This window comes from Lagenorhynchus albirostris, chromosome 18 (genome assembly GCF_949774975.1).
Source record: "Lagenorhynchus albirostris chromosome 18, mLagAlb1.1, whole genome shotgun sequence".
NCBI classification, from domain to species: domain Eukaryota; kingdom Metazoa; phylum Chordata; class Mammalia; order Artiodactyla; family Delphinidae; genus Lagenorhynchus; species Lagenorhynchus albirostris.
The window spans coordinates 76,238,238-76,252,118 of record NC_083112.1 but is presented as its reverse complement, the minus strand read 5'-3'; the positions used below and the strand labels follow the sequence as shown (position 1 = coordinate 76,252,118).

Sequence of the window (13,881 nt, the reverse complement as noted above, 5' to 3'; positions counted from 1 at the left end):
AAATTTTTTAAAAGTTTTTATTTTTTAATTGTAGTAAAACAATAACATAAAGTAACATAACACATAGCATAAAATGTACTGTGTTAACCACTTTTAAGTGTACAGTTCAGTGGCACTTAACTGGGGGTGTAACGCGGTCCCCAGGAAATGATGACACCACGGACATACTGTATGTCTGTGCTTTAGAAATGAAAGATGGTACTGATGTATCGTGCACACTAACGTGTACATCCTAAGATTCTTCTCATTCTCTTCCACCCCACCAGTCTTTGCACTCTTGAGGTGATATGGTACCCACTGAGATTGCATGTGTTTGAGCGACTTCCCAAATTAAGTGCTTTCCACACTAATTAATGTCTGGGGTATGTTTTCAGGTCCCCCAGAGTCTTCCTGGTAGGAAATAAAATGGGAAATGGAAATGATTGTGACCGCAAAGTACACGATTTTCCTACTTTTGCCTCTTTCCTTCTAATTGAAAGTTGCTTGCTTAACTGTACTCAGAAGCAACAGAACAGTGGCAAAGGTGTGAACTTGTTTGACTGAGAAGCTAGTCTCTAATTTCACTTTTACACGTGAAGATAGCAAAGGGTGAAAAGAATGACAAGGCGGGACAAGTTTTCCTTAGGAAAGTGAGAGTGAGGAGGAATGGAAGCTTTTCTATGTTTCCTTTAGAGAAATAGCAGCTTTTGAATAGGAAGAAAGACTAGTGACGTGGGCTCAGAGGCGTCTGGGGTCAGAGGGGAGGGGGGACGGGGTGGGTGCTTGGGGCAGCCCAGCACCCCGCGTGGTGACCACCTGTCACTGGATGGTCACCACCTACTTCGGGGTGGACTGGTCACTTATGGGGTCCGTAGCTGCAGAGTGTGGAAGGCTGGTCCTCACAGAACAGTCTTGTTAAAACAATGTACCGCGTAGACCTGGACCAGAAAGGCTGGGAGATGCCTATTGGAAAAATCAGGGTTCTTTTTTTTGCGGTACACGGGCCTCTCACTGCTGTGGCCCCTCCCGTTGCGGAGCACAGGCTCCGGACGCGCAGGCTCAGCGGCCATGGCTCACGGGCCCAGCCGCTCCGCGGCATGTGGGATCTTCCCGGACCGGGGCACGAACCCGTGTCCCCTGCATCGGCAGGCGGACTCTCAACCACTGCGCCACCAGGGAAGCCCGAAAAATCAGGTTTTTGATGGCTTTACCTCAAAATATCTCCTGACAGCTTTCTAAGATTTTTCTTTTGAGCTGTAAGAAAACTTATCTCATGGGTCTTAAAATGGGAAGAGTCACTGGTAACTTCCAGAGAGGCACCTCTCAAAACGCAGATGTCCTTCCCATGTGTCGGGGTCCCTGGGGGCTGAGCTGTGCTGCCTTTTCTCACTCAGAACCATGCTGGGTGCACAAGAACAGGAACTAACCACTAATCACCTTTGTGTTTCTGTTTAGCTTTCCTTGGACAACAGGTAGAAAATGATTATTCGTTTTTGTCTCCTATTTACCATCTTGATAAAATTGACATTGACCTTGATTTGGTTGGGACACAGGGCTCTGGGATGTGTTTAGGACATTCCAGAGACAGGTCCAGGAGAAGCCTCAAGTCTGAGACTTGCTTTTCTCTGTGGACCCGTTACCATGAGTTGTTTAAACGCCCCAGCGCTGCCCATTTCAGGGTTTTCACGTCTCCCTGTTAACCCACAGATGCACGGTGTCTGATGTGACCTCAGAAGTCACATCCTTTAAGTCACTGCTCCGAAAGCACACACACCTCACATCCCCTTTTGTAATAATGCTGCCCATTCCTCTGGGTCTCTGAGCGCCCAGGTCCCACGGTTACTTTAACTTAGTGATTTCTGACGACTTCTCAGGACTCACAGGTTCCTTCTGAGGTCTCCCTTTTGGGGACGTCCTAAGGCTTAATTTTAGAAAGAGTTAATAACAAAATCCTTCCTCTTAAGCAGAAAAAGTACCAACTTTTCTGCTGTCATCCTGACAAAATTTTCTAAGCACTTTCCGACTCTCTGCAGACATGAATCATCAAAAACTACGGACTGTTTAATTGTTCTAGATTGAAGACCACTGGTATGAGAGTAGGAACTGTGTTCTAATTCTGCCTTTTGACACAACTAACTGTGGTCTCATATTCTCATAGATAATATGGGGAATGAGAGTGTATGGGTTTTAAGGGACCTCCTGGCTCATTAGATCTGTGATTTTCTGTCCCCTAGCACCCATCGGACGGGGTCCAGACCACGTCTCTGCAGCGGCTGGAATCCGCCAGCCCAGAGAGAGCCTGACATGAAGCACTCTCCTCTGTGCTGTATGTCTGCTCCTGTGTCTGGCAGGCAGATGGCGGCAGATGTAGAAGGCCAATTTCAGTCACTGTTGTTTAGCTGAGCCCCTTAATTCATCTGCATTTGTGTGAATAAAATAGAAAATAGCGCGCGCGCGCACACACACACGCGCGCGCGCGCGCACACGGGAAACCGAATGACTCATTTCGGCCCCCTTCACACTCCGAATCCATTTTCATGCAAATGTTCCAGCGTAACTAGGTGTAATTATTAACACCATTTATAGTCATTTATCAGCACTGTTAGCACTCGGTTCAGTTTGTGACTTGAATATAATTATTTTACTGTTGATGTTTAAATTTTTTTTTTTTCAACAAAACGTTATCCCACCATCAAAGGGTCGCTTAGTAGAGCAGGTCTGAGTCAGAACATTGTGTGTTGCTGTCATTTATCCTCGGGTGCAGTCCCAGCGGCTGCGCACGAGCCAGCCTGGCTTGGGGAACGTCCAGTCTGGCCTGGGGCAGAGCCCTCTCACTGGTCTGTTGGTTCCAGGTCTGGAGAGAGTCTCCGGAAGAGGCTCACATGGACAGCCAGCCCTGGGTTTGTTATCTGTCTTAGTTACTATAATTCACTAAATGTTCTTCTCACATGGAAGATGATTCAGGGCTTAAAACAAGTCGCCGTATTCCGCAAGCGGTAGCCCTTGGATGGCACCATCTCCTTTTTCTGGAGCATTCTTCGTGTTTGCTGAAATCCACACTCATTGCTGAAACACTGGAAGACACCGAAATACACAAAGGAGAACACAAAAGTCTCCTGCAGCCCCAGCGCCTCAGGAGACGGTCCCTATTACAACCTGGCCTTCCAGTTTCCTTCCTGCTACAGAGTAGATGGCTAAATGACAAGGGTTGGGTCTGGTTTTGAGCTTAATGTTTTAATACTGAGGCAGGCTTATCAAACCAGTGAGAAGACCCTGAGCCTCAGAGTCCAAGCAGGGGACACCTGATCTGTTTGGTAAAACACATCACTGGGTCAGAAAGATGGAGTGGCGAGATGGAGCGCGGATCACGGGGAAGAGGGGCGAGCCGGTGGAGGCCCCGCTCGGCTGTGCTGAGCGTCTCCGCTCCGTGCCTTCCAGGTGTGCTGTGTGTGAGGCTCCGGCCATGGTCATGGCTGTGCACAGCCAGACGATCCAGATCCCGCAGTGCCCCAGCGGCTGGTCCTCGCTCTGGATTGGCTACTCCTTTGTGATGGTGAGTGTTTGGGGAAACTCCGTGTTTCCCCCAAAGAGCTGCCCGCAATCACCCCACCTCTTTTCCCTCGCTCCTGGGGCCCCCTGCAGAGCGCCCCCAGGAGCCTGGCCTGCTCGCCTGGGAGGCTCAGAGCCCTCCTCTTCCACGGAGTGGCTGTTCTGGGCCTAGGTAGCTGGGTGACCCGATGAGATTCCGAGTCAGCGCCTCCCGGGGGGAAGGGGAGGGCGCGCCCGTGGTGGGCACACATTTACCGAAACGCTTGCAAGCCCCAAAGCAGAAGCTAGAGTCGGGAAGAGAGCAGGGGCACCGGCCGGTGTCAGGGGCCCGAGGGTCCACACCCCTCCCGCGTGAGTCTGCTCTCCTACCGCCCAGCTGCCCCGGATGCCAGACCCCCCGATGCTCCCTTTCTCCCAAAAGCCAATTAGAACGGGAAACACAGCACCCTTTTGAGATCCCGTTGTCGTTTCTTATTTCATCGCCTCAGTTTAAAGTACTGATTGAAAACATAGAAGCTCTGAGCTTGGACGATCAGGCTACACCTGAATCAGTCCCGGTAGACGACCCCACAAACATGTCCCACGTCACCACCGTAAGCCCAGCCCCCTCTGCACACGCCCAGGTGTGGCCAGGTCTACGTACCTGTGACCCCCAAATCAACATTAGCCTTGCTATTTGATTGACAGGGAAAGTGGCCTCTTAACTGTTTTTTCCTGCTGTAAGTTATTCCAAGTGTAGAAGTTTCCAGAAAAGCAGTTCTTCACATGCTTGTGTGTTGGATTCTCACCAGTCGGATGCTGGGATTTCCTGGGTTGAAGATCCCGCATTTAGACTCTTCAACAGGCCCAGAAAATTGCAACAACACAATTTAGCAAGTCGTTTCGATCATTCTAAATACTGCCTGGCGACTCCTTTATCAAGAAAGCCAGAAAGGTTAGAACTATGGTGTAGAGAAATCAAGATGCTCGCAATGATGTAAGCGTACAGCTTTGACTCAAAGACAGATTGGACTTTCGACTCCATTATCATAAGAAATACCAGATGGAGTCTCAGTTTGACAGAAGAGGCCCTTGATCCAAGGAGTAAAGAATGGAGGAAAGCACTCTGTCACTTCCCCGTCCCTTGTCCTGGTGTCATACAAGGATCTGAACAACGATTGCCCCTAATGTCTCAAAACCAAGAGCAAATCAAAATGACGAGGTTCTGGAGAACAGGCATCCCATCCCTGCTGAGCCTGGGGGCTTTTTGGTGAAGCGGAGGGGCTCAGACCTGGCAGCCTCCAGAGGCCTGTTCCCATCTCAGCTTTGCCTGGGAAGTGTGATCTGGAATGTTCTGGGATCCTGGGGTCCTCATCTGGGAACCAAGGGCGTTCGCCTTGTCCTCAGAGGTCCCTTATGGCACTGAAATTCCAGAGTTCACTTTTCTTATGTCCGTAATAGCCGTCCTGTAGAGGTCTTGCCCTATCTTCCATTTGTACGTCATTCATTTTACGTCTTGGTTTCTGAGGACAGGTGAGCCTACTTGAACCCAACTGAACAGTTACCACAGTAGCTTTCTTTTCCCTCTTTCTCTTGTTTAAGTTTTCTCTTCTTAAAGAAAAGAAAATGGATAAAGGATGTAGCAAGTGAAGGATTTTGCTACCTAATGTAGCAAACAGAGGATTTTGATGACCCCGTATAATTTCGTTGAGAAAGTCTGATGTCACATCAGTTGGTCCCAGCATCCTCCACACATTTTGGCTGTCATCTCACGCCCCAAGTTAGAAGAGGTTTCAGTGTTCCAAGAAGAAAACAGTGAGGACAGCGTTTGTTGAAATGCTGGTGAAGCTGGACCAGTCACCTCCCGCCCACCCCCGCCCCGGGAGGAGCGGTCGGCTGATTCCTGGCACTGGGTGTGCCCGGCGTGAGGCCATGGGGCGGTGTGGCTGCCAGTGTGTTCCCCGGTGGCCTCGGGAGACAGAGAGGGCGGCTTTCCGGGAGGGAGCATCCCGGCTCTCCCTGGGGCCCGGGAAGCCCGTTGGGGTGGGCGGGCACCTCTGGCTCACGGCTCCTGTTTCTCCGCAGCACACCAGCGCCGGAGCGGAAGGTTCTGGCCAAGCCCTGGCCTCCCCTGGGTCCTGTCTGGAAGAGTTCAGAAGCGCCCCCTTCATCGAGTGCCACGGCCGCGGGACTTGCAATTACTATGCAAACGCTTACAGCTTTTGGCTTGCCACGATAGAAAGAGGCCAGATGTTCAAGTAAAGTGCCCCCCCGCCCCCTCCCCCCCCCCGGTGGCTTTTATTTTCAGTCATCCATGGTCCATACATGTGCTCCGGTGCCAAGTCCCAAAGACGGTTCTACAGCAATCCTTAGGAAGGCTCCTTCCACGGATAGGATAGGATAGGAACAGATATTTGGTTCTGTTCTACGTGGGCGGATAATGAAGACCATGTTCAAAGCAGAGCTTAGGTGACAGGCTTCCTTCGTCCATTGCTAAAGAGCCTGAAAGAAAAAAGTTCAGTTTTCAGTGTTTCAAGATGAATCCACGGCAACGTCATTAAGACAACTAACATCTGCAAACAGAGCATTTTAAAGCATTGCACCTTTAACCAGCAGGGAGAGAGACAGTGAATAGCCTTGGTTTTCATGGTGTTTATGATGCCGAATTGGATGTACATACTGCGAGCTATCAGTGACCGTTTCTCAGGCCTGCGCTTGAAAATTAATTTCGGCACAAATGCCACCGAAATGGATACGGAGAACCTCTTCTTTCGTTTCCATTACCAAAATTTCACCTTTAAAACAACGGTCCCAAGTGGCCGTTGACCTTGAAGTTAGTTTGGAGCGGGGCCCAGTCTGTACTGGATGGGAACACATAATGAGGCCTCTGTCCGGTACTTAGTACCAGCTGCAGCCCTGCTGGAGCGGACGCCGGGCGCCGATGGGGCTGAACAATTACTTACTGTTCAGTCCCCCAAATAAGTGCTTCTCGGCCCTGGAGATAAGCCTTTTTGGAGAGAATTCTGTGGACCTCTGCTATGACCCTGTCTCTTTCTAGTTTAGATCATAAAGGTGAAGCAACACGCTCACTACTCGTAAATTTCTAGCCTCAAAAAACTACCGGGTGCCTTTCTAGTAGCTCACACGAGACTTTCTAGGCAACTGGGAACTTGACGTCAACTCTCCAGATAGAATTTGACCATTAGCTACCGAAATGAGCGCCAGCCCCCGGGGCTGCCCATTATAGGGTTAACAGGTAACAATGGGCTTTTTGTTTTTTTTGCTTTTTTTTCTGAACCAGCATCCTGGTACAATTAACTGAAATGCCTTCTTAAACAAAACTAGGTAAGAGCCCATTAATTTAAATAACTTGGGGGCACTAGGATTTTCACCGAAGTTGCTAACGTAAGCCACCTCAATTTTAGGACAAGGTACTCTTATTACATGGCTACTTTAATTTGAATGAGATTTGATTAGTACTCATTTTAGTTCAGACTTCACTTCTCCAATAGTCAAAGAACAGAATTCCTAGGATAAAGGAAGCATTTGGAACACTAAATGTCTTCCCCTGTCTTTGGCCTCTAATCCGACCACCTGCGTGAACAACTTCCAAAAGTTATGAATGTATTTTGAGGTCTGGTTGATTATTCCAGATCTGTTGCTCATTCTGTCATTCAGCAATGATTTAATGAGCACTTAGGATGTGTGTGAAGTGTCTCAGAGAAGAACATCTTCCTAGTCTGGGGGTGTTTATAACCGAGTTGAGAAGAGAAAACCAAAGGTTAACCTATAGTTTGAAGAGGCAGGGTCTGTGGTGGGGAGTGGCTGAGACTTTGGGGTCAGACAGACGTGGGTGACTCTGGCTGTGCCCTCCCTCGCCTTTACCCTTGGCCCGAGGGTGGATGCAGTTGATAACTCGTAGGTGTTACCGAGGCCGTGGGACGCCCCCAGCGCGGTACCCGCTCAGAGGAGGGTGAAGGCTGGTTCCTCGGGGATCTCTGATGGGAGGGAGGGCCGAGGAGCTGGCCTGAGCCACGCGGTGACACTGACTTCTGTGCTGCCTTTCAGGAAGCCCACGCCGTCCACCTTGAAGGCTGGAGAGCTGCGCACGCATGTCAGTCGCTGTCAAGTGTGCATGCGGAGAACATAACGAAGCCAGCCCTCAGCTACTTCACAACATGGTGCTACTCCGCCCTCTTCCCTCCTTCTAACAGCAACGAACTCTAGAAATATATCCTGTGTACCTCACTGTCCAGTATGAAAACTGTAAGGTGCCTGATAGGAATCTGCATAACTAACACACCCTGCTTCGTTGGCCTCTACTTGCTGAAGGAGAATCCAAGACCACGATAAGCTGCCCGTAGTGAAGTCCCAAGTGGCACTCCTGATGAAATAAAAAATGTGTCTGTTCTACAGTCCAGTGCACTGATGTGTGAAGTGAGACCCATCAGAAAAACCAAAGGGTGCTAGGAGGGCTGTGGGACCTTCCAACCTGGGCGAAGCCCGTTTGCATTTTTGTATTATAACAGATCCATTTCACACCCCAGGTGAAACGTCTGTTGATATCACTGTCTCACTGTTTCAGAATTCAGGTCCCTCAGTCTGTACAAATAATAGTCGTGTTAAGCCGGTGGTTGGAACCTCCAAAGGGAAGGATGGGGGCCTAGTAGCCCTGTCCTCCGACCGCCCCACCAAAGAGAAATTTCGGTCTTTCTGCTCTGTTTGGTACTCTGCAGCTGCTTCTGCAAAAGTCCCGGATTTCCTGTGGAATAAAGATGGTCCCCAAAGTAGGCAGAAATGAAATATATATATATTTTAGTAATTTATATAGATGTCAGCAATTAGGCAGGTCAAGTTGTAGTTTCATTTCCACTGTTAAAATAAAGCTTACATAGTTTCTTCCTTTAAAAGCCTGTGTTGTCCTTTAACAGAGATTTTTAAACACTAGGGTATTGAATGTGAAACACCAGTTTTCATTGTTCACCTCCAAACCAAAAATTGTGTGTTGCCAAAACCAAACCCGGCTTCACGGATGTGGTGTCTATTACAGGAAAACATGTACTTTGAGCTTCTTGTTTTTATTCTGTATGAAATATCTTCAGGGTTTTAAACACTAATCACAAACTGAATGACTTGACTTCAAAAGCAACAAACTTAAAAGGCCTTCATTTTATGACTATTCCTCATTCTGCAGCCTGGTGTGAGAAATAACTCTGTCGAATCAGAATATCAGTATTTTTACCTGTAAGCACATTCAGGCGGCTTCCTTGGTTTTTCGTGAGTTATGTTCAGACTTCAGCAGGGGAGCGGATGCATTGCAGGAGAGCAGAATTGGACCACTATGCCTGAAACGACATTTTACTAAAAGTCTCCAAAACGTTTTTAAGACTACTAAGGCCTTTTGTGTAATTTCTTTAAATGTGTATTTCTTAAAAATTCAAATTTGTAATAAAACTATTTGTATAAAAATTAAGCTTTTATTAATTTGTTGCTAGTTTTGCCACAGAAACATCAAAGGAAAAGTTACTGCACAAGCCACTAATAAATTTGTAAGCTTTGCAAATTTAGATCATATTTATTTTGTAGTTCTTCCAGATGAGAGTCTCAGACTGGGTGTAATTTACAGAAATTTACTACAAAGAAAAAATATATGGTCTTCTCCTTCATCCCTCCCCCCCTTCCCTCCCATCTGTCCATCCAGGCAGGCCTCATCCATCCATCCGTCCATCCATCCATCCATCCATCTTTCCATCCATCCATCCATCCTTCCATCCATCCATCCATCCATCTATCCGTCCTTCCATCCATCTATCCATCCATCCATCCATCTATCCGTCCTTCCATCCATCTATCCACCCATCCATCTATCCATCCTTCCATCCATCCATCCACCCACCCATCCATCCATCCATCCTTCCATCCATTCACCTTTCCATCCATCTATCCTTTCATCCATCCTTCCATCCATCCATCCACCCATCCATTCATCCATCCATCCATCCATCCATCTATCCTTCCATCTATCCATCCTTCCATCCATCCATCCACCCATCCATCCATCCATCCTTCCATCCATTCATCTTTCCATCCATCTATCCTTTCATCCATCCTTCCATCCATCCATCCACCCATCCATTCATCCATCCATCCATCCATCTATCCTTCCATCTATCCATCCACCCATCCATTCATCCATCCATCCTTCCATCCATTCATCTTTCCATCCATCCATCCATCCATCCATCCTTCCATCCATCTATCCAGCCATCCATTCATCCACCCATCCTTCCATCCACCCATCCATTCATCCATCCAACTATCCTTCCATCTATCCATCCACCCATCCATTCATCCATCCATCCTTCCATCCATTCATCTTTCCATCCATCCATCCATCCATCCTTCCATCCTTCCATCTATCCACCCATCCATCCATCCATCCATCCATCCTTCCATCCATCTATCCACCCATCCATTCGTCTTTCCATCCATCTATCCTTCCATCCATCCACCCATCCATTCATCCATCCATCCACCTCTTCGTCATTCATATACTGTGTGCTTCCCATTTTCCAGATACCAGGTGAGGTACAGGATAAATGAAAATGAATATCAAGCCCTTAAGAAATTTTCTGTTAAAAAAATTATTGCGGAAGAAACCTGTCACTTGAATCAAATGAGGTTATAGATTTGAAAACTATAGTTTTACGATAGGCAGGGGTGGGGTTGATGGTTGGGTTACAAGTGGGGGTCATGAGAGTTGCCTTGAAGACGATTAAGAGAGAGATTAAGTGAGAAACGTGCACAAGGAGCTGCGGGCCCGGGAATCACTCGTCCATCCGGGCCGCGGGCGGCGTCAGCACGCAGACCCTCCTCAGAAGGGTGCAGGGGGGTCCTTTCCCATCTCTCATCTTCCTGTCACACCTTCCTCTCAGTCATTCTGAGGATACATCTGTGTTCGGCCTCCTTTTGACTTGCATGAGAAGTTACCCTAAACTTAATTTGTATAATGCAAAAAAAAAAAAAAAGCATTTAGTTTGATTAGATCTGAGATGATTGCTCTGCAGTATTAAAAGGTGTCCCCCAGGGTCACTTTTGAGTACATGGGATTTTGTTAAAATCATACTCCAGAGCTCTCGTCCTCTTCAACTTTCCAAATTTAAGATGCTTACGAGTCGTGTCATAAGAGGCTCCCTACCCTTTGCATCATCTGAGTTATATTTGTCTGATTCCCCTCAGTCTCCCTGTGGGTTTGATAGAAGGAAATGACGCACACTGAGAAGGTCACAATCAAGCATTTATTCGGCATGCCCTTGCTTCTCCAGGCGCTCTTCTGACCCCTCTGGAGGAGACGTAGTGAAACCCACGTCTCCTTACAAGGTAAGATGTATACACAGGAAATACGTAATAATTAGGGCTTTGAAGGAGACCGAGTTTGCAGTGATCTTCAGGATTTCAAGTCTGCTCTTCTCCCACTTCCAAACCACACCCTGATCGCACCAGAGACGTGAGACTGTTCCCTTTAAGACATGGAGAGAAATATTTCACCAGCCTATTTTTTCTGAAAATGAATTTTCCTGTCTATGCCCCACTGTTCACGATGCTGCTTGAAAGAGCTTTCTCCTCCTGCCACTAGCGAAGGCTTCTCCCCGCTTTGAAATGATACAGAAACAGCCTTAGTTCCATTTACAGCCTCGGCATTACCCACCAGGTCGCCCTCCTCCCAGCCGGCCCTTCCCAGAGCAGGTCGCGGAGTGATGCTGACCCCAGGACCTTTTCCGCTGGGCTGCCTTTACGCCTCTACGCCGGCCCTGGTGAGGTGGGATGGAGAGGGGCAGCCACTCGAGCTCCCCACACCGACCCGCAGCCTCTGGGCCACCCATCTCAAGGTCACCGTTTCCCTGGTACTCAGGGCATCTCACGTTTGTTTGTAACTGATTTGTTTAAAGCTTAACGTTTGTTCCCCACGTTGAAAATTCAGCCCTGGGACAGGGAAACAATTTCCTAGCGCAGTCTGGAGATAAGTTTGCTTTAGCAGCTGGTGAACGCTGGAGAGACCTGCTTCCCTGCAGGGGACCAGCTCCTGTGCGCAGGGGGACGGGTCACCCCAACGCAGGGCTCTCCTGGGTTTGCTGGCAGCCTGCGTCTCCCCTGCATCACCTGCAGGAGGGCGCCTCTCCCCTCGCGTGGCGGTGCCTAGAGAGGTTGGTTCTGGAGGCTCTGAACCATCCCCAGCCTCTGAGTGGGGAGTGTTTCCTCTCATTAACGCCCCACTTGTACTTCCTGAGCAAAGTGCCTGCATGAGCTCCCCCGTCCCCATTTACCCTCCAGAAATAGCTGTGCCCGTTCTGGGGGCTCTGCATCCCGACTGCACAGCATCTGCTGTTCCCTCTCCACCCCCTGGGCAACCGGGAGCTGGGCTGAGTCATGGTGAAACTGAGTCATTCGGCCACGATCAGGAAGTGCCTGTTTTAGACTTGCAGCTTTAAGCGGAGCAGGTGACTTCTGAAACTCAGCTCCGTAGTTTATCATCCTTTCCCTGTGGATGGCCCCCGCTTCCTTTGGGCAGAACCATTTCCCACCGCAATTTACTTGAATCGCTGCTTGGACAAGCTTTGCACACTCTGCCCTGGGGATATTTATTTCTCTGATACAAATGAGAGAATTCTGCAGAATTTTTGGAAACTGGCTTTGCTAGCCGATTCAGGGTGACAGTGTATATTTATCAGCCAGACCTCTTGCAACTGAGCAGAAATTCCCAGGACAAACGGCAGAGGGCACCCTGCCTCTCACTGCAGTGCCCCACCTCACGGGGTGCTGGGCTAAAATTTCCAGGAGCCCCCTCCCTTTTCACTCAGTGTTTCACGAGGTTACCCTGGAACAAATCACCAGGTACTAATTAGAATCCATGGCCAGGCTCATGCTTTTTTAAAAATTTGAGTGCGGAGAAAAGTGAATGGAGAATAATTCTAAATATACAAAATGATCTCTTTCACCAGCGTCTGTGAATACGAATTGTTACGGTAAAAATATACCGAGAACGCACATGTTCAAAGAATTACGATTGGATGTTGATTGCACTGTTGTTGGGTGGTTTCCTCTTAAGAAGCCGTCCTTGGTCCTTAAAGAAATCCTGTCCACGTTGCCTGTCTTTCACCCCTCCATGGTCGAGGGCCGTCTCTCTGCTCCTGGCCAGCACAGGGATGATGGGGCCTGGCTCCCGCTGCAACGGGCAAGGGTTCCTGGAATCCTTAATGAAGTTGGGGATGTGAGGAAGAGAAGCATCGCTTCCAGGAGAAGTCTGGCAGAGGGCGCCTCCCCAGAGCCTTCCTGAGCCTTTGCGGGAAGCTCAGTGGGTGGGAGTCTTCCCCTGCCCTCACTAGGAACTGGAGGCCCAAACTGAAGAAAAGAGAGGCGGCCAGGGTCACAGATGCTGAAGACAGCTGCCCACCCCCGGGGGCAGATCCCATCCAGCTGAAACAGCCTGGATCCCTCAACTACCGCTCTCCCCCCGCCCTCCCCGGACCTGCACCCCGTCCAGAGAGAAGGAAAAGGAGAATGATGGGGGAGGGTGGGCCATCAGCCTGGACGGCATGCTTTCCCCTCCCCTGGGAGAGGAGAAGGTGCCTGCCAAGACCCTGCCCTGGAGCCAGGAAACCGGGGAGCTTTCCGACGGGGTGGACCCCTCTCAGAGACGAGCAGGCATCTCCCGATCCCAGTACCCTGGGACCGGGGCCCTCGGAGCCGGGGGAGGAGCAGAGCGTGACGTGCGGCAGCAGGACACCACCTGCGCCCACAGGTTTCTGTGCCTGGAGCTGTGAGCTTTGCTGAGGGGCCTGGGGAAGGGACCTGGCTGCAGCTCTTCTGACCCTTTCCAAAGGGGGCCACCTCTGGGACGGGGCGCCAGCCCTGAGGAGCTGTGAGACACCCGTGGGGAGAAAGAAACAGCCGGAGTAGAAGAGGACAGGCCAGAGCTGGCTCTCCAGGGAAGGCGGAGGGCCTGACGGAGGGAGCTACGGAAACTCATCCACGGGCCCCTGGAGAGCCAGCCCAGGGGCCCCAGGAGGCTCAGAGCAGATGCCGGGCACAGTCCGTGCTGCCACAACTCAGCAGAAGGCTGCCGTGCCCTCCCTGGGGGACCAGGACCCTAAGCTCAGGGGGAGAAGGAAGACCCAGCTGCTGTTCAAGTCCCCCCAGACCAGTTCGGGTTTGCTGGTCTGTCTGTTTTGCGTGCTCTGGACCCTTTGGGGGGCCCAGTGAGGCCCCTGGAACACTTCTCAGCAAAAGAATGTTCATTTAGAAATGCATACAGTAAAATAATACTTGGCATAAAGAAACTGATTATAATGAATGCAGTTATCAAAATAGTAAAAG

General features: G+C 49.6%; 1 protein-coding gene across 1 annotated transcript in view; it reads left to right on the top strand.

Annotated features, from left to right (window-relative positions):
* COL4A1 (collagen type IV alpha 1 chain) overlaps nt 1-8,976 on the top strand; it is a 149,302-nt gene extending 140,326 nt beyond the window's left edge. Inside the window, exons 50-52 of the mRNA XM_060129547.1 lie at nt 3,418-3,532; nt 5,593-5,765; nt 7,576-8,976. Of these exons, the coding sequence (XP_059985530.1) occupies nt 3,418-3,532; nt 5,593-5,765; nt 7,576-7,657 (370 nt within the window). The 3' untranslated portion in view covers nt 7,658-8,976. The remainder of the gene's footprint in view (nt 1-3,417; nt 3,533-5,592; nt 5,766-7,575) is intronic.
* Nucleotides 8,977-13,881: the final 4,905 nt, after the last annotated feature.